The sequence below is a fragment of the Topomyia yanbarensis genome, chromosome 3 (assembly GCF_030247195.1).
Source record: "Topomyia yanbarensis strain Yona2022 chromosome 3, ASM3024719v1, whole genome shotgun sequence".
In the NCBI taxonomy this organism is placed as follows: Eukaryota; Metazoa; Arthropoda; class Insecta; order Diptera; family Culicidae; genus Topomyia; species Topomyia yanbarensis.
Window position 1 is genome coordinate 287,911,642 of NC_080672.1, and position 27,338 is coordinate 287,938,979.

The window sequence follows — 27,338 nt, forward strand, 5'->3', positions numbered from 1 at the left end:
AAAAAAATTATTTTGACATTTCTTAAGATCTAATCGTTTTATGCATGTTGGAGATATTTGGCATCGAAAGTACGAATTCGAATTCTAAAATTTCATGTGGTCTCAATAAGAAAAAAAATGTTCCGGCTTATGTGGGAATTTCATATGTGACCGGACGACTCAGCCTATTTTTCTTGATTCATATAACCAATCGGTACGAAATTGTATAAACATCTATGGCGATTATATACCTTTCATTTGAGACTTAGTTCGTGAAAATCTTCCCAACCATCCCCGATCAACTGATGTGAGTTTGTTGATTTCAACTTTTCCGGAGCGCTAAGTTTTCGAAATATTTTATTTTTGTAGAAAGATTTTTTGAGACAGCATAAGGCAAATAAACTCAATTTAACGAAAATCTTACATAAAGTGATAGTTTTCGAGATAATTTGATTTTTTTTCAACAAAAACAATAAATTCGCGAAATTATGCCCTTTTTATAAGTAATTCGCATTTCTCCGTCATGGACTATCAAAAATCAAATGTTTATCATTTTAAACACAAAAACGATTGTTTTTAGTGTATTTGAATCGTGAAGAAAGTATCAATAACAAAGTATTCTTAACAATAACTTTTAACATAATTTTATAATTCATATTATTTGCAATGCCAATACTAGTTTTATCGAATACGAGTTTAAATCAAAATGCTCACGAATACGAATTTCAAATAAAAATGCTCATAACAAAATATTTGTACATTTTGTAGTAGTTTTCGAGATATTTTAAATCCTGTTTCGACAAAGTTTTGTTATGACATTTTCATAAACTATTTTGTAAACCATTTGTAAGCTACATGAAAGTAATAAATATAAGATTCAAAATTACATGAAATGTTAATGCATGTCTTATCACAAGGTGTCACATAATTTTTTTCACTTTCTAATATTTTCTTGTTTTAGGAAGTCATCAAACCCAACCTCAACGAAAAATACTGAAGCTAGCTAATAAAACAAATCTGTAAATACGCCACTCTACTCTACAACGCACTCAAAATTGAAAGCAACAATCCAAAGAAAACTTTCAAAATGCAATCAACAATTAAAGTATGTGCCGACGAAAACAGAAACCAAAAAACGCAGTGTTAATATTTAAGAAATAAAATCATATAGTTGAGACACAACGTAAGTTAAGACCTTTTAAAGACATTCGTACTAGGAAATAAATAATTTCGCCAGGAACCTACTTTAACACAGTAAAAAGCAGTGATTACTGAAAACACACGAAAACGAAGCAAATCGATCATTATATCACATCAGAACTTAAGAACATTAATGTTTACCAGCGTAAGAGAAAAAAAAAAGATATTAGTCGCTACACTCTGAACGTCAAATGCATCGATTATATCCTCAATCGCACTTGAATCTGCGTAGAAAATTAAATAATAAAAGCACACTAACGGAGGTAATCCGCAAATAAAAATCCGATTGCAATCACAGTGGCAACAAGCCCAGGAACAGCGATCCGTACTCTATGTGCTTCAGCGAATTTTCAGTGCTTTCGTATTGTTGTTCAAGCAGTTTCCGAAGAATCGCCATCAGCAGCAGCAGCAGCAGAAGGCAACGACAGTCCCGCCCGGCTTATCTACAACATGTCTGGTCACATGTGGTTGAAATGTGTTTCTAATGCTCTAGCGGTTTTGTAAACATTCGTTTTACTATAAAAATCTAGAAAGAAGCGAATCTTTCTTGTAAGGATTCGATTTACAAAAAAAAACAAACGATGGAAAAAAGACTCGAAGATGATTTTAAGCCATGTTTTTATTACAAGCATAGATTGCTGACTGTGAATGTTAAAGATTTATTTGAGAAAGAAAATATGCGATAAGTGATATTATTTTTTAAAAAGAAAAAAAAATCGATTGTATGTTTCATACTGTAATCCACTAATTGCTAGGAATGGTAATAATATAGCCCATATCGCGATATTTGGGAAGGATGATTGTGTGTCAGCTGATCTGTACAGATTATTAAATTGAACTGCTAAACTGGAATTGTTCTGATACTGGAATTTGTTTTAAATTGCGTATTTTATTTGATGCTACTTCCTGTCTAATAAATAAACTATGTTAAAATTTTGCAAGCATTTTTGGGCTAATCTGAAAATAAAAGTAGTTACATTAACTATTTGTCCACGGTGTACAGTTTGGGACTTGAAGAACGGTATAAATTTTTAGTACTATCCACGGATCCAAATTGCGACATAGATTCTCTAAACCAACTTTTTTTAAAATAGCTGACAGATCGTATAGTCATGCTACGAAATAATTATAGTGCTTGTACACATCTTAGGTTTTTAGGTCTTTTGTAAACAACTTTTTTCCGCTTAGTGAAGTTTACCGAGATTTTTAAACAAAAGCTGTTTCAAAATCTTTGCATGACGAAACTGGGTAAGCATGACTCGCAGTATGGATCAGCATAAAACGTTTGAAGGACATTTTTTTGCGATAAAATGCATTTTTTTGCAAATGAGATATAAATTCGCAGTGTCTGATGAAATGTTCCTGTTTATTACAACCACCAAGAACAAAAATATAAGCTTGAACAATTTTTTCGACAAACTAAACTGTAAACATTTAAATTATAATATATTGAAAATCACCATAGCACACAGGATCGCAAGCCTTAATCACTACTTTATCCAAGTTTGCACACAAGGCTCGCTTAAAGATTGCTGACCGATCGTTGCGTTGGCTAGTGACATGTTGCTACTTACTGATGGCAATTGAAAACGACAGTTTTGTTTCCTGCACACATTGAAAACTTTACTTAGATGCCCACGAAAAGCTACATTCAAAACGGATAATCGGGAGCTTAAATGTATCTGTTTTTTTTCGCTTTCGAACTTCTAACGAAAAACTCCCAAATGATTCGTTGGTGTTCAACCAACCTGCATACCTAGGCAATAAAACATCGAATCCCATCGTTGTTGGCTGCACAACACAGATATAACTTGAATAACACATACCAACGTGTCCATGCTGTCCCATTTGTGATCACTGCTGCAATGAGAAGTTTATATAGCTCGTTCGAAGAGCAAGTAATTATATGTCGTTATGGCCTAGGATGTAAATAGGCGTTTTTAACGAGTAAATGTTTGTCGGTCCTAGTCCTGACGCTACTCGCTACGTCGTCCACAACATAATTTCACAGGTACAGAGGAGTACTACAAGCTAACATCCTAAAAATATTTTTTTATTCTCTACAAATTTCAAAAAGCATGAACATTTTATAACTATGTAATTTAGTTATAAAATGTTTATGCTTTTTAAAATTGCCATACACAAAAAAGTTTTTTTTCTCGCTTTCCTCAAATTTTCAACTTTCAACGTTTAATGTATTCAACAAGTGATTTTAACATGCAAACAATGTATTTGTATGATTAATGGGAATGTTGTGAAGAGGTTTTCATAGTGATGACAACATACAATCGTGTTTTGAATATTCTATGGCGATTATTCCATAACCCGCCAAAAGGCGGGGTTGGGCAGCAGAGGGTTAAATTCAAAAAAATAATTTTGTTACAGTAATTTATCACTCCGCAATAATCTTGAATGAAAACTAAAAGAATTCATTACATTGTTTTAATTCGGAATTTTCGCAAAAATATTTTTGGGTGACGAATTCCTGGAAAATCGTTGCGTTTTCAAGATAATTAAGGGAGCTTTTAATTCATACAATGGCAGTAATTTTCTTGAAAAACAGCAATTCCGCCATTTTATTAGTAAAAAATCCCCTTAATTGAAAAATTATTGCAAAAGCTCAACGTAGGGTTTAGATAACTTTTACATATAAGGTGCATGCAAAGTTTGAAATAAATCGGTTAAGTAGTTCTTGAATGGCCATTAACACCGCAAATCATGTATTTCCAGAGACGTTTCACAAAAAGCTTCGTCACCGAGTCGCTTGTAGATATTTCTGCATGAAAAAATTGCAGAAGGTTACTGAAATGATGTAGTATAATGTCTAAAAGTTTCGATCGATTCGCTTTACCGATCTATCTAAAAAAAATTGACATAAAACTGATTTTTTTACGCTGAAACCCTCCCTCCTTAAAGGCTTGTGGTTGAAATTATGAGCTAATTCAAAATTTCCTAGGTTACATCAGTTTTATGTTATTATGATGAATCTTTAAAACGTAAATATAAAAGGTCATATTGTCGTTCAGAAGGTATTTCCATAGAAATTTCACAAAAAACTAAAGAAGTGTATGATATTCTGTGGTTGAAGTATGAACAATTTTCGTTGTCCTTCTTCACCATAGCAGTATAATACACAATTTTTGAAAATTACCCGTAAAGAAAATTGGAAAGTCCAAGTGGACATCGTAGGGTACAGGAATTGTTCACGCTTGTCCACGGAGGGGGAGGAGTTTTTTTTGTCCACGTGGTATAGGGACCGTTCCCCTAAGAGCATAAATTGATTCATTTTTTTAGTATTTGGTAAAAGTTTTATTGAGATATCTCGTTTCTGAACAAAGTTGCGGCCAACGATAAAAAATGGAACCGCACTATTTCTAGTTAAAGGAAAAAACATTACATTTTAGGTTATGCATATTTTTCTCTAATTCGAAGGGTAATCCAAATGCCAGTCGCCATATGCTCGAACCTCATGTCACGTGACACAATACTACCTCACAAGTTGGCGGAAAATAATCAAAAAGATGGTGGAAGCAAACGGGATTGTTTTCAACCAAGAAACTGAAATAGTGTTGGCGAGACCGGCCGAAAAGAGCTTAAAAGCGGTCGGTAAAATTTTGATAGCTTTTCCACAAACTCTGGCTTTAATTACCAAATATAATGTTGGCATTAAGTTCGTTCCAGTACACGGAAGATACTCCGGAGCAAACTAGAGCTGAAGCAAACCTATTGTTTATGTTTAAAGGTGAAGCCAGATCTACACAAAAAAAGTTTCGGTTGAAATTACTATTTTAGAGGGTTAAATTAATTACATTGTACCTGGAATTTTCAGCTGATAATATTATGATTTCGCTGCAACCACGTAAACAATAATTTCTACCATATTAATATTACTTTGGTTTCTGAAATTTTCACTATGTTTGTAGTATATTCATCTCACCGTATGGTATTCATTTTTACTATGAAAGTATTCAAGTTGAGAACTAATATTCTCCCGTGATGATTTAGGTTCATAGTAAATTTTACCATACACGATATACTTTTTACTGTAAGATTTTGCTATATACCTAAAAAAATATAATGTCACAAATAAGTGCGTCGTTCTGCTAATAGTTATGAATGCATTGAGGGGTCTAGTTTTTTAGAAAATATACTTTATTTGCGAGTACTTACGGATGACTATGATGAAGCTTGAGCTCAAATTCCAGACAGAATTCAACTAGTCTGGTTTATTGTCATCCTAAAAGAATCAATTACATCGACAGTTTGTCATACCACTACTAAAATTTAATTTTAAACTTACCACTAGACTTTCCAGCAATGTTTTCCGGACATGTGATTGTGGATGTTAAAATATATATTTTTGTAGAACAATAAAATAACCAATACAAATAAACTTGTTGCGACGAAACACAAAAACAAGTTAATTGGGTCGAAATGGCGCACGTCAACATTCCCTTGACACATAGAAATACTATGTTTCTAATACATTTAAATGGAAATCATAGTCAGCTGAAATTTGTCGGTACATTACATTTAATTTTACCATAATCATGGTAAAATTTGACATTATAACATGAAAATGACGGGACGATAACAACACGCATAATAAATACTACCGGAAATTAAGTGAATTTTTACACAAAAGTATAGTTGGTTTAAATAATTAAAATAGTCAGCAACACCATAGAATTTCAATTGATGCACAGTCCTTTTTCCTATTAAGTGTTTGTGTTGACTTTATTTTCCATTATTTTTACCATTTGATCCATAGTAAATTTGAACACAGATTTATTGTAATGATTACAAGAATATTATTTTCTGTGTACCTATTCGCCATCTAAAGCTGGATATAGTTGGCAAGATGACACGAAAATGCGATGATGATTTTTTTATTTTCATCTGTTAAAACGCATCAAAAATTAAATTTTGATTTTTATAAACTCAATCAATATTATAATTAAATGTTATTTCTTCTAATAAAAAGTAATGTTTCCTATCTCTGAAAAATATCTAGATGGTAAATTTCTTGTTATATCACTAAGAATTCGTTCTTCCGGTTTCAGTTTATATAAAATGAAATTCATAGATTCAAATCTCGATTAAAAAACCCGATAGTGAGCGAAAATCACTGGATTAAAGAGTGCAAATATTGAGAGTTGAGGTTATCCACTGAATTCAAAATTCAATTTCTGGGAAAACATTTTCCGTATCTAAAACAACCAACCTAACCTCAACAATACAGAAAAAATTCCGGATCTCAAAAATTTGCATTAAAATATCCAGTTAAACTGAATGTTTTGGTGTTAAACAAAAGAACGAGTGTTTTCTAATCACCTGTAATTAAACTTTTTGTGAAACTATATGATGTATATCTTAAAACAATTAAAGTAGAACAACCATCCCATATCCCATGTATTGAAAACAATCCCAATTGCTTTTGCCGTCTTTGTTTATTATTTTCCACCAATTAGTGATGTAGTATTTGTGTAATGCGATGTGTACGTACATAGAGGACTTTACAATCTGTAACTGTATTAGTGTGTTTAACGATTTGTGTTTCTTCCACCTGTAATACGTGTAGGAAAACAAATCTAAAATAGTTTTTTGGTCGAATTATTTTCATTATGGAACCTGACCAACCGGTATTGTGCAGTTCAACATTATTATAAATACTTCCGGCAAGCAATTTCAATTTCAAGTGTGCGTGAAATGATTTTCTTAGAACCACAGACTAACAGACATAACACTATGAAGGAATTCCCACAAAAAAAATCGATCCGGCAATTTTCCCAGAACACTAGCTCCACCTTTTATTCACAGTCCCAAACACTCATTTGCTGATGGGTTACCCCTCAGGTTTGGGAATAATTTTTTCCTAGTAGTTTATCCCCCATCTGCTTGTTCATATGTCAGTGGTGCCATAATTTCAAATGTGACCACAGTCCCAAATATATTATATATATATTTAAAATGACCGTTAAAGCGGACGAAGCATTGTTTTCGAGTGTTATGTCTGTTAGTCTGTGATAGAACTCTATAAGCCGTAGAAAAGTCTGCAAAAAATACTTTCGTCATCATTAGACTGGTACCAATAATGAAATCTAGTTGGCGCCTAGTGCGGATAAGTTTTACGTTTGAGAGCCAATCGAAAATGCAGTGGCTACCTATTATCATGGCAAAATATTTCAATTGACTTCATTTATGTTATTATACTCTTTTGTAGCTACGTACAATAATTTACATGGAAGAGAGTTATGAATAAAGCGATGTAGGCTACGAAACAGTAAGTTTTCAATTTACTCCGTATGAATTTATTGTGTTTCGGTTGAAGTCACTCAAAGTTACAGCCAAAACTGTGGTTACCAGAAACGAAAAGGTAGTCATCATTGTATCCAGTGTTGCGCATACCTCTGTACAGGACATGATACACAGACTCTAATCTAAACCGAAACGGGAAATACTTTGATTCGTTAAATTCGTTGTTGCACGTTCACTGGATTTTCATTCAATCAACTTCCTATATATTGTACCTCTGCTTATGTTTAGCTTATTGAAGGTACAATAAATCTTTTTAGTTTTAAACAAAGTTCGTGGGAATCGTACATTCTTTTCCAAATCTCATATGTGTGATGTTGCAAAGAGAGAAAAAAACACCATCAAATAAATCGTTGACCATAGGACTGAACTGTTGTTACAAATAACAAGCACAAGCTACATTTATATTGTTTGAAATTAGAGACATGATGGATGCGATATTATTGATGAACAATTCCAGTTAGCTCTACTTTCCTATAAATTCTCACACACTTCTATTTCCTGACATCATTCAACCTATAATGTTTCGGACAATCAATCTTTTACAGCAGCGAAACCGGTGTGAAAACAATGTGAAAACATAAAACATTGACGATAGTTGAAATCAACCGAATTTCACTAACAATTTCTGACCCATTTATAGGTAGGATTATCGAATAGCAAAAGTAATCTAAAAAGAACGTAAATCAATAAATCAATCACCCATACGTATTTCGATCTCTCGCTATACAGTGCACACTCCATTTCCGTCTCCTATAAATAAATATTGAAAACGCCGAACAAATCGATAAATCCAGCAAAACAATGGGAAGGAAATACATCAATCGAAAGCAATACAATCTTTAATGTAATTGAAGTCTTGTTTCGAATTTAAAAGAAGGGATGTAGTGAGAAGTGAAAAACAAAAATCATTTTACACATCACTTTCAACCGGCTATTGCTTGTGATACAAATTTCATAAACAAAACTACAACCGTTCTGTCGTTTACTAACGCAGCTGCTTTCATACACAGTAATCTTAGAGAAAGTGTTAGCCCATTTCATTTACGTATAGTTACCAGCTAAGCGTACATACATAAACAAACTAAGGTGAAACTCTAGTCTAGACGAAAAAAATACGGGGTTGTATAATATTAAGTCGATTCGAGGAATTAAGTACGTATCGTTTAGCCGCAGTTACAAAAATATCGTGGTTGCAAGATTTTCTCTGACAGCGAATCAAAACGATATGGATATAATGAAGAGAAAAAATAATGAAAATGATGGCTTATATCTGTGATTTAATTAAACAAAAAATAAAAGTTGAACAATGTTAGCAAAACAGTGTGGATTGAAAAGTAAATTTAAAACTATGTTAACACTGAAATATGACAAAAATGTGCTTTTAAATATTTTCGATATGAAGACATTATATATACAAAGCGCGACAAGGACAAAATCGATACAAATCTACGATGAAGCAGAAATCAACGTCTGGACCGCAACTAACCAGAAAATAAATAAGAACAACAAAAAAAGGGAAAATAATTCTAATTTAATATCTTATATATGTGCAAAACAGCTAAAATTAAGCATAGAAACGCAAAACGATGCATAAAGTACATAAAGTTAAGTAGCTAAAGTAACATCTAATTATTCACAATGCAATCGACTATTTAAATGAAAATCTGTTGACAAAATAGGTTTTTTTTTCTCACTACGTTAGACACGATTGTTTCGAAATAGGTAAGCGGTTCTTTTCGGTGTTAGTAGAAAGGATGTTCCGTTGGCTCGTTTCCTAGAAACTACCATTTGCTGAAAGTCAGCACAGAGACCACAACCGTAGCTTTATGTAATACAGGTATTAAACATTAGGTTCGTTGTTTCGGACATGGATTACAATAGTTACGGACGTTTCGATGTTATTTGAAAAAATCAATAATTTATCAAGACGCTACTGTTATTTTATTTTCAGTTTGATTTCAAATACTTGTCTTCGGTCTGCTACTACCACACTATAATGATATTAGTTTTGAAGGATCTCGATATGCCTGTCGTTGAGTTGTCGTTTTATTTTATTAATTGAATGATTGATAAATTCCATGCGATACGATTGGGGGCCGCTCGAATACCGCGAGTACATAAAACGTGTCATTTTAGACTCAGATAATCACACAAGGAATTTGCAGTGAAATAAATCCAGAAAATCTGCCATACCACTCTTCAGAGTTTTTTTCAAATTTCATTAGTTTTTATTAGTATTTTCATGCAGGTCAAAGTAGACCTATAACACAGCTCATACGTTTCATATAGTTTCTTTCATGACATTTTAAACGCAACCATTATAGTACGAAAAATTAAATCAAAACACGAAACATTTGCTTTCAAAAATTTAACTTCTAACGTAGTTGGTTTTTGGTAGGACCTTAGAGGCTATAGTTGTTGTTCAGAAGTAAATTTTCCCAAACTTTTTTACTTTGCAAAAAACAGTTAAATATTCGGAATAATATTGGCTTATAAGATGAATGATGTCTTATGAAAAAAAACGTTCGCATCAATCGTAGTCTGCGCACGAATGTTTTTTTCTATCTCTGCAAAATTTTCAGTTTTTCCGTGCTTAAGTTGTCGATTTTTAATAGGTAATATGTCGGTAAACATGTGATTGTTTCGATAAGAGGCCCTAATACAATACCAGTATTAAAATTGCCATTACTAAGTAATAACATTTATGGAAATGTATGGGAATTTCGTTATTACTCGCGTAATACGATCATCAAAGCTATACGTACACGAGGCGACAGGACAAGTGCTACAAAAGATACGGGTTTTGTTCTAGGTATTCCAACGCGGAAAGAGCAACACCTCGTGGGTGAACAACTTAAAAGTAACATTCACAAAAATCAACCGAAAAATAAGCTGGAATTCTTACTGCTTCTAGGTTTGGATAATGTTTATTTACTTTGCTCGATTAGTCTGCTCAATGAAATATTTTTGTCTTCATTCGAATTTTTTTACGCCATTCAGTTAAACATTTTTAGCTAAATAAAAAAGTTGGTGGCATTTGACTTCTGAACTACTAACGCTCAGGCCCTGTGCGAAACTAAATCCGACATAACTTATATAGAAGTTTACTAGTCTCCGGACGATTTCAGATCGATTAGCAGCCATCCACAAAGTTGAAGCCAACAACCATTCAGGCGGTGCTTTGTTGTCTAAACTAAAGTCCCATCTAGTATCAAATTGTAAATGTGTGATGACTAGATTAAAAATTTCCATTGATTCGGTTCAAAAACAAAATGCATATGGTGAAGAAAATTTATTGATTAAATCTCGCTCAGGACTCTGTGAAAATGATCATGTTTTGAAAGCCAAATGGGTTTGAAACGAACCCGGATTAAAAACATATTTAGAGGAAGATGGGGTAAAACGCACCTCCGGGGCAAAATGCACCCCTTGCTTATATCTAAAACTTATGAAACTTGCTAGATAAGGGTAACACCAGTCGAAAGTCCGCCATAGTAAACATACTTTGTCAAAGTTTGATAACCGTACATCAATAGCAGCTCGAGAAATAAACAAAAGACAATAACGTGCTCTCCTCATGTAATTATCATGGCTCGTGCAACAAGGATTTTCAGATCTTATAAATGCAATTTTTACTATTATATCAGTGCATTCCAGTTCTATTTATACCGTTGTTCATTATTCTGTTGCACTATATATGAGAAATCAACTAAATAATTCACTTTTTGCTAAATTTATATCTCTGCTCCATCGGGGGCAAAATGCCCTCTTCTTCGATTTTGCTGAATTTTTTTAATCGAAAACAGAAAAAATGTTCTGAAAACCTACTAATTGCATAACCTAAGGCTATTTAATGACACACTTTTTTGTGAAATTCCGTCAGAAAATAACACTGCTTGCTTGTTCACCGAGCATTCTGCCCCGTTATTGTAATGCTTTATGCGCCGATGTTGTGGTGCATTTTGCCCCGGACAGATGCGTTTTGATCCGCTCATTTTTCAAAAGGTTTTTCATGTTTTCGATTATTTTGCAAAGCGTTATGATTGTGATTACAGAGGAAAATGTTGGCTAAACGATATCTTTAGTTAAATTTTCCCAATTGATCTTCTATAGCTGAGTTATTATCATATTTCCTTAAGGGGTGCGTTTTACGCTATCTTCCTCTAAAAATCGACTCAATACTGGGTCGGTGGCGGTGGTTTCGTCATGTCGCTCTAAAGTACATATTTTCCTGTTATAAAAATATCTGGAGTACATCACATATGTCGATTAAACTTCGTTATATTTTTCATAAAGATTTTGTTTTTTTTATAATGAAAAGACTACGAGGAGATATACCATACCTCACTGTCCCTTCCAAAGCCCCTTGGCTGTTGGCTTTTGATTATGTTTTCGATTAAATTATTATCTAGTTGCCTTTGTCCATTTAACCCTAGAACGTTACACTTGCGTTTTCCACCTTAGAACGTTGCACTGGGGTAAAAATATACCCCACGCATTTTAATCGCAATTTTCGCAGGCAAAATTACAAACAAAGGAAATGTATAATACATCATTTTCTTCGTTTTTTAATTGCAAAAACAGCAGTGTAAGTGAAAAAAAGGAATTTATTGAATCAATGATACATAAATTGATTTGAACAAAATAAAAACTGAATAAATCGCGGTTTTGACTTTTTTCATAAACATTACAACTTTGCGAATTTTCAATCGATTTGAAAAAAATCAAATGCTTCTAAAAGTTGAAAGAATGGTCTAGAAACGTAATTAAATGAAATTTTGATATTTTTAAAAAAGTGCAATTATTTGGAAGAATGAAAGTTAAAAAATCGGGTTTTGGAAAATACCACGAAATGGGGTGAAATTGAAATGAAAAAAAATATTTCTGGCCAGTAATACATTGGTAAAACGCAACGTTACTGTTACAGCAGTAAATGTGCGCAAATTATACTTGCGAACCATTGCTTTGAAAAACTATAAAAAATAAACAACACAACAGTAAAAATCAGCAAAAATGAGAACAATTTTTTCTTCCGCTTCAAAATTAAATTAACTGAATAAATTATTAAAAACGATTATATAATGCTAATTGTTACTTACGTAGTAAAGCAACCAATATTTAAACTGGTATTGTCACGAATCACATATCCACCGACAGCACGAAACCTGACGAAACACTAACGGCAACTGTGCACTGGGGTACAAATGTACCCCACGCCAGGCTATAAGCAAACTGGCTATATCACCTTTTCCTACTCTTACTAGGAACTCTAAATTGAGTTTTGGTTAGGGTCCCAGGTCGGAAAATGCTAAATTCTCGTCTTTACATGGCTTCAAAGAAGGCGTGGGGTACATTTTTACCCCAGTGCAACGTTGTAGGGTTAATAATAAAAGTGATTTGACATATTTCTAATATCGTAGAGCTGATGATAATTATCGGTCTGGACTGATACTATAATTTCGCTTCTTCCTGATTGTACACAATTAGAAAAATGCGCACTTATGCGAAGTTCTAATTGAGTTACATTATAAAATTCTTCTCTCCGCTCATTTTTGAGGAGCATGTGCCGATCATACTTCACATTACTTACAAGCACTGTTGAAGATGTGTTTCAGGCCTAATCTTAGTAATATTTCTCATGCTTCTTATTTTCATAAATACTCAAATACTTGAAGTGAATGAGACTGACATGAATTACAATCTCGTCAAATACAAATGTTAAGTACTAGTACTGGCCCTATCTTAAGTACCATACCAAAAGGCCGAAGACACCTATTTTGTGTAACTTATACCAATGGATTTCTAATGTAAATTAAATTTAATATCCAGTTCTCACGCATTATTCTACTGTATTATGTTGTTATAACCAGGTATTTGCGAAAAACCGAAGACAAAGCATATTTCATCAATCAGGCAAGGTCACGTCGAAGGCAGTTTGATATATTTTCGATACTTAGTTTTCACCTAACACACTGACTCGGACAAATGGTGACCAATTAAACAAAGCAGCATATAGGAATCAATGAACACTAACAACATAACGAGCGCGGTTTAATAATGTCCTAATTTTCAAAATAAACAAAAGAAAATCTTAGAAGTTTATCATTGAAAAAAATTCTCGGCAAACAAAAAGATACTCTAGGAAATTTTTGAATCTCACAAAATTCAACAAACTCAAGAGATGTAATAAGGCATGTATAAATAAAACAAAAGTATAAACGTTTAGGCACATGTTATGCATTCCAAATTCTGATCCAAATGTTGTTACAACAAATCGTTCTGTGTTCAGTTTGTATTAAGAATTCCATCTGCAAAAAATAATTGAACCGAATTCATTGTGCTACAATCGACAGGGACTAGAAACATTAACAATTGATAAAACGGAAACATACGTTCACTTATCAATTGTTGACCACTAGTTTAATTTTATTATAGTTTTACGAAGCAAAACTCAACTAATTTTGGAGATCATCCAACAAGGACTTGACTTAAAAGCACCATAGGTCATAAACTTCATGCAGGCGTGTTTGTGATTCGTGTAAATGAATCGTATTGTTTATAAAATAATTGTTATATACTGATGAAAATTGAGAGATGTTATTTTAAAATGAATGAACGAGTTTATCATGTAGAGTGTATATGAAGATTATCTAATTTTACGGCTCGCATTCAAATGTAATGTTAAACAAAACGAATAGTCAAAGATGCAATTTTGCCAGTTTTCAACAACAATAAGCAAATATCAAAGCACCTATCCATCAACCTAATAAAATTATGTTATGTCGTTCGTTAGTCAAAAATAAAAATACAAAATTTAGTCAAAATCCTTTTTTCCCACCCGTATAGCGTAAACCAAGTGACAAAAGTGTTTAGGATTCGCGTTATCATCCCCGCCAAATGTAATATAATAAAAGAAAAAATATCGGTGTCTTTTGATTTGTAGTAGGCAAGTGACAAAATGAAACTATGTATCCAACAACAAGAGCAGAATTTTAACACGTAACGGCTGTCAAAAAATGATCGGTTGAAAAAGAAAACCAACTCACATTATATTTACCGAAACAAAAATCCAACAAATATTAAGCCGCACTTTGTCTTTTTAAATGACAAACTAAAAAAGTCAGAAAAGTGTAACATATTTGCATCAGACTCATAGGTTATCTTTAATTTTTACTGCAATTTTAATCAAGAAACGACAAAAAAGAAATCTGTGAAAAATCTATACAAAATTTAGATGAAAAAAGAACAAAACATTTTTATTGATAAATATTATATGATTTTAAAATCTAAAACTCATCCGAAAGCCTGTAACCGAAACGTACTATTTGAGTCACTGTATAATGATTTTTCTCTCTGTGTACATTTTGAATACTGAGTTCTTGTCGACCGTAGAGTTTGTGGTATTATTGCTTGTGGCACTAAAAACTGGATTCCAACCGCACTGCGCACTTACCATTCTTCTTTTAAATTCTTCTCAGGGGCCATTCATAAACCACGTGGACAAACAAAACCTTCATTTTTGACCCCCTCCTCCCCCTTCGTGGACAAACGCGGACAATTCTTCTACCCCTACCCCCCCCCCCCCCTCCATACGATATCCACGTGGACTTTCCAAAAGAAAGAGATCGGGTAATTTCATAAAAATGGGTTTTCAGAAAATTTTCCAATGAATAAGACTACTATGATGCAGAAGGACTGAAATTCGTTCAAACTTTAACTACAAAATGTCATTCAAATTTCTTTACTCTTTTGTGAAATTTCCACGAAAATATCTCATTTCTAAATGACATTATGATCTTTTATATTTATACGTCATTGGTAACCGAACGCTCTTTCGTTACAGTCGAGTTTGTTGTTGTAACATTACCTTGAGTTAGGCGATATCGGTGAAGGTGTTTATCCCATAGAGTATGGAGCTGGAGTATAAACATTATAAACATTATAAAAATTAAATTGTGTCAGGCAGTGCAGTGTAGTGCGGTGCTAAACAGTTTTCTTACCTAAAAGACGGCTTTGTTTAGACGAGGTATACCAGCTCTCTACTGTGTGAAACACGGATACGAAAAATTACCAAAAATTGAGCTCTTTTGACTCAATCTCGGGGTATCGTGGAATAGGGTAAAATTAGGTAAACCGTGTTGAAGGTAGTTTCCCTTTAACCACGGCAAACATCACAACTCATTGACAGGTTTTTATACTCAACCTTGAGTTAAATATGCTTAAATTTAAGTTGAATCTAGCTAATTTTGAGTATACCTGAAACAACTCAAAAGTACCTTATTGTTTAATTTTTCCGTGAAGGTCAGGGCATGTTCACGAGTTTTTCAGTTTTAGATTCATAATTTTGACAGTTCTATAATATAAAACTGACAATTTTAAAACTGAAACTTTCTGTCCCCAGCAGTTTTAGCGGGTGTTCTATTCAGTTTAAAATTCATGTCACGCCACGCCTTCAGCGTTACTGCATTCAAATTTATTTTTCCCCGGTCTATCGGGTCTAAGTGTCTATGCTGAATACTTTCCATGAATTTAAAGCACAGCTCTAAACGTGATTCAAAATCAGCAACAAATAGAACGGCGTCGTATAACAGTTTTAAATTTTAAAACAAAACTGTTTGAAATTATAAAACAAAACGTTCTGCTGGGGATGTGAATGTTTCAGTTTCAATTCTACTTTGAAACTCCTATACAAAATAAAACGCTCCTAAACATGCCCTCACGCGGGTGACGGATAAAAGAAACGGAGGATCAATTCACCTACCAGCTCGTCAGGAACCAACTGGTGAAGTGTTTCGTTTTTTTTTACTTTTCTTATTTTTTTTTATTTTTTATTCTTTTTAAAGTTTTTGATTTTTTTAAATAAGTTAAATCACTGATACAAATAAAGTTTTCAACTTGTGTAAGAAATAAAACTGTCGCTTTGAAATGACAACAGCAGGTAGCTACTTGCCACTGCACAGTGGGACGAGCCCGGACTTAAGTCCATATATGAAGGTTATGCAATATTCTCACTAGTATTTTTCTCGTAACAGCTAAGCCATCAGAGACATTTTCACGAGATTTTAGGTGATTTGAATGCAAAATGAATTTTTGACAGCTTTTTGAAGGGCATAACTCAAGTGTTTTTTGCATTATTTGACCATAGGAACTACATACGGTTATTCTCGTTTTTCAAAGAAACGGTTGATTATATGAATTGCATTATTTCACCAAAATTATCCGTGTGATAAAATTACATCGTAAAATCGCCAAAAATAAGTCACTAGTTGGTTTAGTTAGTGTTTAGATAACTGTTTGTCATGAATTTTTATAGAATTCGAACTTCTAAAGCGAAAACAACAACGACGCCCGTGAATGCCCGCGATCACACCATGCTCATTCGAAAGCTTTTCATTTTCTCTTTAATATGAACCTATGCTAGTTTTGCGAAAACTTGCGATAAGCAGTCAAAATTTAAAAAAAACTGTGGATGGAGACTCATGGTTATTAATAATATTTAATTTGAATATTCACTTTATAACTAGAATAATGAAACTAATTTATGCACTACTTTCAAATAGCATTTAGAGCATGATCTACAAAGGTTTTACTAGTGATCAAGAGTGAGGAGCCGAGTGGGAAGTATGGTTTTTAAGTGGTAAAGGAATTAAGAATGTTTAACCGTTGTGTGTCCGACGCGGTACCTGGGTATTTTTATATGTTTCAATTAATGAAATTCCTATGTTTATCCATAACTGGAAATTGAAACTTTGTGACATCTTAGAACTTCACTAAGTCAAGCTTTTGGGTTAATAATATTGTTGATATAGTAAGGGTGGGAGTGAGGAGGGGCTCCTGATTTTTTTACTACGTAACAGGCCGACGTGGGTACCCACAAAACTAAAATGCCCATAACTAAGGTAATATCCAACCGATTTCGATACTTTTGGCTGTTTTGGATTCAAGAACTCATCCATATTTGGACTTGGTAAAAATGAGTCGGGTTACTTAATTCGGTTCCCGGGAATCCGGGTTTCCGGAAGCAGGTTCCTGTGCAGGAGTACTATTTGCGAACTTCAATGAAATACTAGCAATATGGGTATCAAAAGTCTTGGAATTGCATCAGTAGGCTGTATCTCGTGCTTTTGGAACCATTTGGTGATATGAACTTGTAACGGACATTCCGGAGCAGGTTCCCGTGGGGCCGTGAATGGCCATTCCATTCCAATTCCATTTTTCAAATTGTCATAGGGTCCCGTAACAATAAAAACAGACTTCCGAGACAATTTGAAGCGTTTTGATACTCATATTACTAGGACATTATTAAAATTTACAAATCATATCCTAGTACTGGAACATTACTCCGGAAAATCCGGATTACCAAAAACCAGGTCCATTATTCCGGTTCTATTGTACAGAATCTAAAATTGGACGAGTTTCTGAATCCAAAACATTTAAAAGTGTCCAAATCGGTTAAAGGAATCCATAGTTATGAGCATTTCAATTTGTGGGTACCCGGGTACCCTCGTTGGCCTGTTAAAGGTGTTTTTTTGTTGGACACATAACTATTAAAAATCAGTAAATATTTTCAACCATTGAAATGTGTCACAAAATGTTTCATGAACTATTTTTGCTAACTTACGCAATAACTGTCAAATTGAGTGAACACAGTTGAGTTCTAGTCATTTGGTGAGACTATTTTATCCGAGTTTGCATAGCACTGATATAGCTTAAGGGTGTGCGATATTATCCAAATAAAATAAGACCATTTTTAAATGAACCATATACGCGAAAAAAGGATTTTGGATTTATTTTTATTTAAGGTATGAAATAAGCAATCTAAGTAACTTAAAACACACCTGCGAAAACAAAATCGTTAACCATCTTGTTGATTAGTGAATGTTAATCAATATTCCACTAAGACGCTCAAAATGTTTGTTTTGAAAATGAAAGAAAATGTAGTTTTCATACCAAGTAACCCACTAATGAATTAAACGTTCCAAAATTAGTCGATCACATCTTATTTGATCCTTAAAATAATATAATCATTTCTGAAGCCCCATAATGAGATGTCAATCAATTCGTTTCAATACGGAAAATAAATTCCAAAATTACAATTGAAAGAAATCATTATTAAAGACAAAATATTTACTTTTGAGCCTCTTTAATAAGTAGTAAAGTTAATTTCTATTTTTATAACCAACATAGGAATTCAGCGCACAAAAATGTCTTTAAAAAATTTTTGAACCTTCACAACAAAATAATTATTTTTGAGCCACCCTAATGTATGATGATTTTTTTTACAAGTGTTAATATCAAAAACGATTTAGCACACGAAAATTAATATACACAAATTTTAAGGACGATTTAGAAAAGAAAATATTTTTGAGACACCCTAATGAACAGTAAATGTTTATTTTTGAGATGTTTTAATATCAAAAACGAATTCAGCGTACCAAAATTACATAAAAACGTCCTATATGAACCGCTACGGAAAAGTTTGGACTTTAGTCCACATTTTGTTCTAAGTCGTGCCACTGTGCACTGGCTGGCGCTTCGATCGGCCAGCAATCGCTATACGGGACTTGTGTGCGAATTTGGATACAATGGTGACTCACGCATACGAACCTGCATGCGATTGTGATTTTCAACGTATTTTTATTTAAATGTTTACACAGGTTTTTCGGGAAATTTTGATCTAGCTTATATGTCTGTTCTCTGTGGTTAAATAGTGCGGTCGAGCGTGTTGCTCCCGCAACAAAATGGAACAAACAGAAGGATCACCCTCCGAAGACGAATCTTATGGGAAAGAGGAACGTGTATCTGATTCGGAGACAGATGATGTTATGGACGATCCACATCTTAGCCGCCATCCAGTCTTGTTCCGTTGGTGCAGCAAATTTTCTTCCGAGAATTGCTGCGCTATTTGCAATATCCGGACGAGCCACAACAGATAGATATAATATGCTTCCAACGACACTTCTGTATTTAGAAACATCTTTCAGTAGTTCACTGTTGTCCTCAGATTTAATGTATTTCGGGTCCATCGGCGACTTGTTCGGTTTGGCTTCACTCATACTTTGATCCTCGAGCAGCTTGTTGATATAGCTCTGAAGACGAATCGTATACGTATCATTGTCACGGCGAACTTCCATGCCAAGGAAGTGGCGCACATCCCCAAGACGCGTCAGCTCAAATTCACGACTCAGACCATTCGTAATTTCTTCCAGCTCGGTGACACATGTCGAAGCGATTAGCATGTCGTCGACGTACACAACTAAAAACACTTGAGTAGATCCGGAACCTCTTATATACAGACAAGCATCAACTGATGATTGCTTAAATTGTAGTTTTGTTAAAACCTCGTGCAATTTTTTATGCCAGCAACGTGCTGACTGACGCAGGCCGTAGATGCTCTTCAGCAGCCTGCACACATAGCTTTCTTTGCCTGGCACTTCGTATCCCGGCGGCTGGCACATGAAGACCTCTTCTTCCAACAAACCGTAAAGATACGCTGTCTTAATGTCCAAATGAGTCACCGTCATATTTCGCTTAGACGCCACAGCCAACAATGTGCGGAAAGTTGCATGTCTCGTCACCGGAGCAAACACATCCTCGTAGTCTTCGCCAAATCTCTGCGAAAATCCTTGGGCTACTACTCTTGCTTTGTATTTTGCTACAGTTCCAGTTTCATCGCGCATTAGTTTGGAGGCCCACTTCGATCCTACAACTTTATGACCTTTTGAGGGCGGCACGAGTTCCCACGTTTGATTTCGCTTGTGGGATCGCATCTCGTCCTCCATTGCTTCCCGCCATTCAGCAATCACCAATGCCTCACGAACATTTAGTGGTTCATCTGTGGCGCACGCCGCGGTTTCCTCCGCGTAATCGAGAATATAATCTTCTAAATTTCGTGGTGTCTTACCCATTGTCTGTCGTTTCGAGCGACGAACATCTTCCGCCTCGGCCTCGAAGAACTCTGCGTCCGAGTCAGGCGTGTCCCCGCCTTCGATCTTAATAGAATCGCTCCCCTCCTGAACGACCACTCTACGCTCTCCGCTTGCTTCACTGTTCAACGGTACATCGATCAAGGAAGAACTATTCCCTAATTCAATAAAGCGCGCATCGCGACTGATAGTAATGGAATCATTATCGCAATCAACGAATCTGTAGGCCTTATGGTCCATTGAGTAACCTAACGATTTTGCAATTACGTTGCGGTGAGAACCACTTCTCCCCAGTAACGCTTCTCCATGCCTGATTCGATCAGAATGCAAGTGGCCATTTCCATGATTGATCGATTTTTACGCTCGGCCACACCATTCTGTTGGGAAGTGCAGGGCGTGGTGTATTGTGGCTTGATTCCTTCTGCACGGTAGAAACCCTTCAGTTCGTTGTTACAAAATTCGCCCCCACCGTCGAAACGAATGACAGTGGGTTTACGTTGAAATAGGTTCTTCGTCCATCGAACATAATCTTTGATTATCTGCGTTGCCTCCGATTTGTGCTTTAATAAATATGTGACCGTAAAGCGACTATAATCGTCAATTAAATGCATGACGTAACGATTAGCGCTTGGTGTTGCGGTTTTCATCAGACCACACAAATCGGTATGTACGATGTCAAGTATTCTTTCTGATTTGCGCTCAACCACATGGGAAAAAGGAAGTCTGGCAGATTTGCCCTCCAAACAACATTCACAAACAATGCGCAAGCCACAATCACCTACCTTTATACCCGTTGCAAGGTTTTCTTTGATGAGCCGTTCAGCAGCTGCCCAGTCACGGTGACCGAAACGCCGGTGCCACTGATGCTGGCAGTTCTCGTGATGCTCACCTGTTGTCGCCTTGCTAGAAGCTTCCTCAATCCGTAGGTAGTATAAACCACCATAACGACATCCAGTTCCTTCTGCATTCGTAATCCGACAGCCTTCGCCATCGAAATTAACTGTGAGATTCTTTTTCGCCAACTTGGCCACTGAGATAAGATTGGTGGATAGCCCCGGGACAAACTTTACACCTTTCACGTCAATTTTTACAATGCTCCCAGAACCGTTCACTCCATTCAGCACTCCACAGCCCTCTCCGAGGATCTGCGTCTTTTGCCAGTCAGGGAGCGTGAACCTCCCGCCGTTGAATTCACTTAATGAATCAAAAAATTCACGACTGTTCGTCATATGGGCACTTGCCCCACTGTCAATCACCCACGCTTCTCAAGTCGCCCTGGGCGGTTTTTGCTTTTGGATTTTCCTTTTCAGTTCCACTTTCTGCCTTCTGCGAGGCTTTAAACTTTCGGCAATCGCATCGCAAATGACCAGAGCGCTTGCAGAAATGACACACGCGAGTTTCCTTTTGCTTGCTGTCCACCGATCGCATCGCCTTTTCGACTTTTGAACCAGCGCCCTCTCGCTCCAAACGACGACGAAATTCATCCATCAGTTTGGCTTTGACGATGTCCAGGGAAATATCATCGTCTTCGCGGCTGTCCAGAGCCGAAACAATGCTATCAAACGAAGGGGGAAGGCTTCTCAAAAGCATGCACACCTTCGTGTCTTTATCTAACTCGGTACCGGCGGCATTCAGACGGTCAAACAGCTCATCGATCTCACGTAAATGATCTTCCAGATTCCCGCGCTCGGGCATGTTCACTGAGCATAACTTTTTCAATAATGAAACTCTTACCGATCGCGTCCTCTTCTGATGGTAAGATTTCAAAGCACTAAACACACTGTGAGCATCAACACAATTTTTTCACTAACGATAATTGGCTGTCTTCCAACAACAGCACCAACGTTGCTTTATGCTGACTTCGGTTTTAGATCAGAGTCGCCCTAGGTTCGCTCTAATATTTACAAAACCCATACAAAAGTAACAGCTCAGAGCTAACCTAGAGCGACTCGATTCTAAAAACGAAATCAGCATTAGCCTTCCGATCGGCATTCCGCCACTCATCGTCCCGATCTTCATCGTCAGGGACGGGTTCGCTCATTACTGTCCACAGATCCTCTCGTTGCAGCAGCAACTTTCCAGGTTTGCTAATTTGTCCCACTCAGCTTGGGAATAGCAAATCTGGCGTCAACCATCTTGGCAAAACAATACCGTTATCGTGCACAAGCAAAACTTTCCAAGAGAAAACTTTTCACAGCTAGCGTGCTTGCTCCTCCATCAACAGCGCACTAATACAAACAAAAACGTTCTCGAACCTTCGCGTTATTGCGTCACTTTCGACCGAACAATTTTCACCGATTCCACAGAATTCCGAACGCTTCCTGGGCCCATAACCTGTCGGCGTAACGAGCAGGTAAAACAGGACAGCGGACACAGCGTAGTGAATTTCGGATTAAGGTTGGTAAATTGAAAAACACGCGAGCTAACTTTACAGCTATTTAATTTATGTTGAGAAAAACTCCGAGGGTCGGGTGATGCACCAAGCATTACTATCCACCGGGGGTGGATGGATGCACAACACAAAGTATAGGGGGTAATTATCGATTTCAACAATATGGAGGGGTACTTTTAGGGATTAAAAAGTGCTACTCCTTCAATCGAATCAATCTCCCTTCGACGCTGGGCATTGAAGTTGTCGCTTTTCAACCAACAATCAAAGGCAATGATCTGGGATATCGAAGACTCTCCAACGTGATTGAACATCTTCCATCGCCCCGCCTGCTTCTTGGAGACTTTAACTCTCACGGTACAGAGTGGGGATGTCTGTACGACGATAATCAAAAATAAACATAATTCTAAGATATTTCTCGTTAGAAACCCGCATGTTTTCTCATTTTTTATCCGAAAGCTCTCATTAAGTTTCTCAATAAACGGGGCCTGCTTTTAATTAATATAACTTTTAAACAATTATATATTTACCATAAGCGTTTTCTGTACGCCTCTTGCTTTAAGTCATTCTCCTGCTGGACTTTCTAATGGGGTTTTCGATTGATTGACACCGGTGTAGTGGAGTGCACTGAAACTGCACCGTTTTTGCACTTTCTAGCAGAAGTGCAGAAAACTGAATATGTTCCATTCACACTTCTGCTAGAAAGTACAAAACCAGTGCAGTTTTTCCAATTTAAAAGTCACCATTTCCAATTTAAAAGTTTGATCATTCATTATCCATCTAATTGAACTATCATTCCACCAATGAAGAAACAAATTTTAGCGCTTCTAGTAAACATATAATATATGCATTGCGTTGACATATTTGGCTCGCTTCCACCCAGTGAGCAAATTTTCTGGAAGAGACCGCACTGCTAGATTTCTGTATGTCTTGGTTTGGCAGCCCTGTCAGATTTCTGCGCGTATCCTATCGGGTTAGTTGAGTTAGGGAGAACTCAGTTTCGCTCGCGTTTTCTGGCAAATTTTACAGGATTCTCTATTTTAATGGAAATAAATGTAAATGCATTTCGCTGATTTGTAAAAATGCATCACAAGTGATCTACCCCTAGGTTTCTCTTCACATGATAATACAAGAAAAGCATAAAATAATTATGACCATAATCACAATACCTTCTCCACATACATCAAAAGAGAACATGTTACGTGACGTCATGCTCGATCTTGCGGTATCGTGGAGTGGAGGAAGGAAAAATTAGGTAAACCGTGTTGAAGGTAGTTTACATTTAACCACGGCAAAAATCACAACTCATTGTTAGGTTTTTTATACTTAACCTTGAATTCAATATACTTAAATTTAAGTTGAATTTACTTAATATAAAATATAATATTACCTAATTTTGAGTAACCCCAAACAACTCAAAAGTACCTTACTCCACTGAAGACCTCGACTGAGCCGAATCTCTCGTTTTATTTTTGACAACACTAATAAGTGCGAAAGCGACGTCGCACAACTCAAAAGTAAGTTAAAAGAATTTATTGTTTGGATCGTTTTTTCCGTGTAGCGCCTTTTATACGTCATTGAATGTTTCCACCTTTCAGCAGGGTGGCCAGACCTACCGATTTATCGGTAGTCCTACCGATTTTGGTCTTTCCTACCGATTCCCAGACGACCAAGGCAAAACTACCGATATTTTGTTATTCCTACCGAAAACTACCGATTTTTATTGATTTTGGACACATCCTACTCAACATTTATTTTTTGGGTTGGATTTGGTCAGAGATCTGTGTTGTCAGTATTTTACAATTCTATGTCAATACTACGTTTTTGGGACAACAACCCGGCCTACCGATAACTACCGATAAACTTTTAGTGACCCTACCGATATTAAGGAATTCTATCTGGCCACCCTGCCTTTCAGTCATACGAACGTGGATTAAAATATACCGTTTAACTGTCACGGAATGAAAATGAAAGGAAAGTGATGAAAGTGATCAACGATGTCAGCTTATTTGTCATTGTGAAGAATGAAATGAAACGTGTTTTTGTTAGAGTTGGGATCTGTTTGTAGATTATTTTTGGTTTTTTTCCCGTATTTACTACACGAAAAGGTAACTTACATTAAATGTTCGTATACATCAAGTAAATATACATTTTTTAGCATGTAGTTAATGAAATTGCCACGATTGCATGGTATTTTGTCTCAACAATCCTTGGGATTGTGTATTCTTAGTCGATTCCGGCACTATTTTCGTAACATGGCCTGTTCAGAATTGAATCCACCAGAAACGGTGCGAGGAATGACTGTGCTTGATAGAGAAGCGTTCACAAAACAAATCGTCGTACCAGTGTTACGAGTACCGGAAACTTTAAATTTCAATATGATTTGCACTGAAGTGAAGAAATACCTCCTTAAAATAGAGCATTATAAACCTGTGCGAAAGGGAGAATGGGTAATAACGTTACATCCCTCTGCCGTCAAAAGCTGGTCGGATATTTGTCTGGAAGACAAAGGTCTCAGGGCAGAAAATCTTGTGTGGGAAACAATTATGCTGAGGTACGAAAACTGGAGATTCGATGAAGTGCTAAAAGCAGTCTTGCCAGAAGACAAAGAGCAACTGTCAGCATTTTCTAAGATCGGACACGTAGTGCACCTTAACTTGAAGGAACACCTGTTCCCTTATAAAGGCCTTATAGGTCAAGTTATTATGGACAAAATTCACGGTTGTAGAACAGTCGTGAACAAACTAAATATAATCGACAACACATATCGAAATTTTCAAATGGAGTTATTGGCAGGTGATGAGGACTTTCAAGTGTTGGTAAAGGAAAATGGTGCTACTTTTGAGTTCGATTTCTCTAAAGTTTATTGGAATCCCAGACTTGCGACTGAACACGAAAAAGTTGTCAAAATGCTGAACAAATGCGATATTCTGCTTGATGTGTATGCAGGAGTGGGTCCATTTAGTATTCCTGCCGCTAGAAAAGGGTGCACCGTTTTGGCAAATGATTTAAATCCTGACTCCTACGAGGCTCTAGTGAAAAATTCTGTAAAGAATAAAGTTGATTCACGCACAACTTGTTTCAACAAAAATGGAATTGATTTCATTCGAGAAGAAGTTCGAGCCGTGATATTAAACAAAAATCAAGATGTTCACTTTAATGGAACCATTCACATCACAATGAATCTACCCGCACTAGCAGTTAATCATTTAGTTAACTATGTTGGTCTTTGCAAAGAGGACACTCTGGAGATAACTAAATTTCCTTTAGTTCATGTATATTGCTTTGCAAAGGGAACTGATGATAAGAAAGTGATTGCGCAAAGTATGGTTGAGCAAAGTATTGGCTTTTCTCTTAATTCTAATTTAAAAGAGATTGCTTTGATAAGAAATGTAGCGCCTAACAAGGATATGATGCGAGTAAGCTTTTACCTTACAGATGAGATCCTATTCTCACATGCTACTAGTTTCAAACGATCTGCAGATGCCAAAGTTGAACAAACTTGTAAACGAAAATGTAATTTTACTAAAAAATAGTAATGAAATTTTTATCGTCTTATATTAAATGTTCAATTCTAGGTACTGATAATGGCCAAGAAGAACGTGAAGAAGCAGATTGCCAAAAAAGCTAAAAATGTATTTGCTGTATCACAAAGCAAAAAGAACAACGTGAAAAAGGCGAAAGAGGTCTCAGCAAAGCTGAAAAAGGTGATAGATTGATTATATTGCTATTGAAAGCACGCACACTAACAATTGTTTGTCCTACGTTTCAGATAAATGTCCAAGCAAAACGAGAGAAAGCTGATAATTCCTTCCAGGATCTACATGCACAGATTGTATCGAAAAAGCAGAACAAGAAATCAGTACCAAAAGTACCTGTACAAAAAAATAAAACCCAAACAAGTACAAAACATGTAGAAGCAGGTTTAGACAAAATGCAAATGTAACATATGTTAATCAAAGTCTCGATGATTATCCTTGTTTAGAGATGACAACCATTTTCTTGATTACCAAAAATATCAAACTTCGTGCTCTGAATCCTGCATGTATTAGTATTAGTATTAGCGTAGCTTTGACTGTTTTTGCTTCGTGTGTATAACGCTTCCACGAACAAGAGAATTTTTGGATGGATGGAACTAAAAACGAGAAGAGATTCAGCCTTGTTCTGCATTACGTCGGGTCGCTTTTTCGAACGAATGCGATTTGCATTCTCAATAACGACAGCAAAAGCAAATGGTAGTCAGATTCGTCCTACCACATTCGTTCGAAAAATCAACCCGTTGTAATGCAGAATAAGGCTGATTGTTAGTGTTATTTATCAGTGTGCAATCGGGCTCAACAACCTATGTACATTAACTGTACACCTACCGTCTCACCGTTGCGCTTGTCAGTGTGTGCTGTGTTTTATGGACACACCTATGACTGCGCACCGGGCTTCCCACAATCGTTATGGCGGCTCAGAAACTGCACTTCCATGTTGTTCTGGGATGCATTGCTTCTAAACACATCCACACGCAGGATACATTC

The 27,338-nt window shown here is 35.9% G+C and overlaps 2 protein-coding genes across 8 annotated transcripts in view; both read left to right on the top strand.

Moving 5' to 3' along the window:
• The window catches only part of LOC131694055 (potassium voltage-gated channel protein Shab), a 368,174-nt gene extending 353,410 nt beyond the window's left edge, over positions 1 to 14,764 (top strand). For all 7 annotated transcript variants that reach the window (XM_058982410.1, XM_058982412.1, XM_058982414.1 and 4 more), the window contains one exon: positions 941 to 14,764. The gene's annotated coding sequence lies outside the window, so the exon portion shown is untranslated. The remainder of the gene's footprint in view (positions 1 to 940) is intronic.
• Positions 14,765 to 24,795: 10,031 nt separating this feature from the next.
• LOC131691826 (tRNA (guanine(37)-N1)-methyltransferase) lies at positions 24,796 to 26,773 on the top strand. Its single transcript, XM_058978492.1, has 4 exons — positions 24,796 to 24,920; positions 24,971 to 26,328; positions 26,391 to 26,519; positions 26,585 to 26,773. The coding sequence occupies exons 2-3, from the start codon at positions 24,981 to 24,983 to the stop codon at positions 26,441 to 26,443; spliced, it is 1,401 nt and encodes a 466-aa protein (XP_058834475.1). The 5' UTR covers positions 24,796 to 24,920; positions 24,971 to 24,980; the 3' UTR covers positions 26,444 to 26,519; positions 26,585 to 26,773.
• The last annotated feature ends 565 nt before the right edge of the window (positions 26,774 to 27,338 follow it).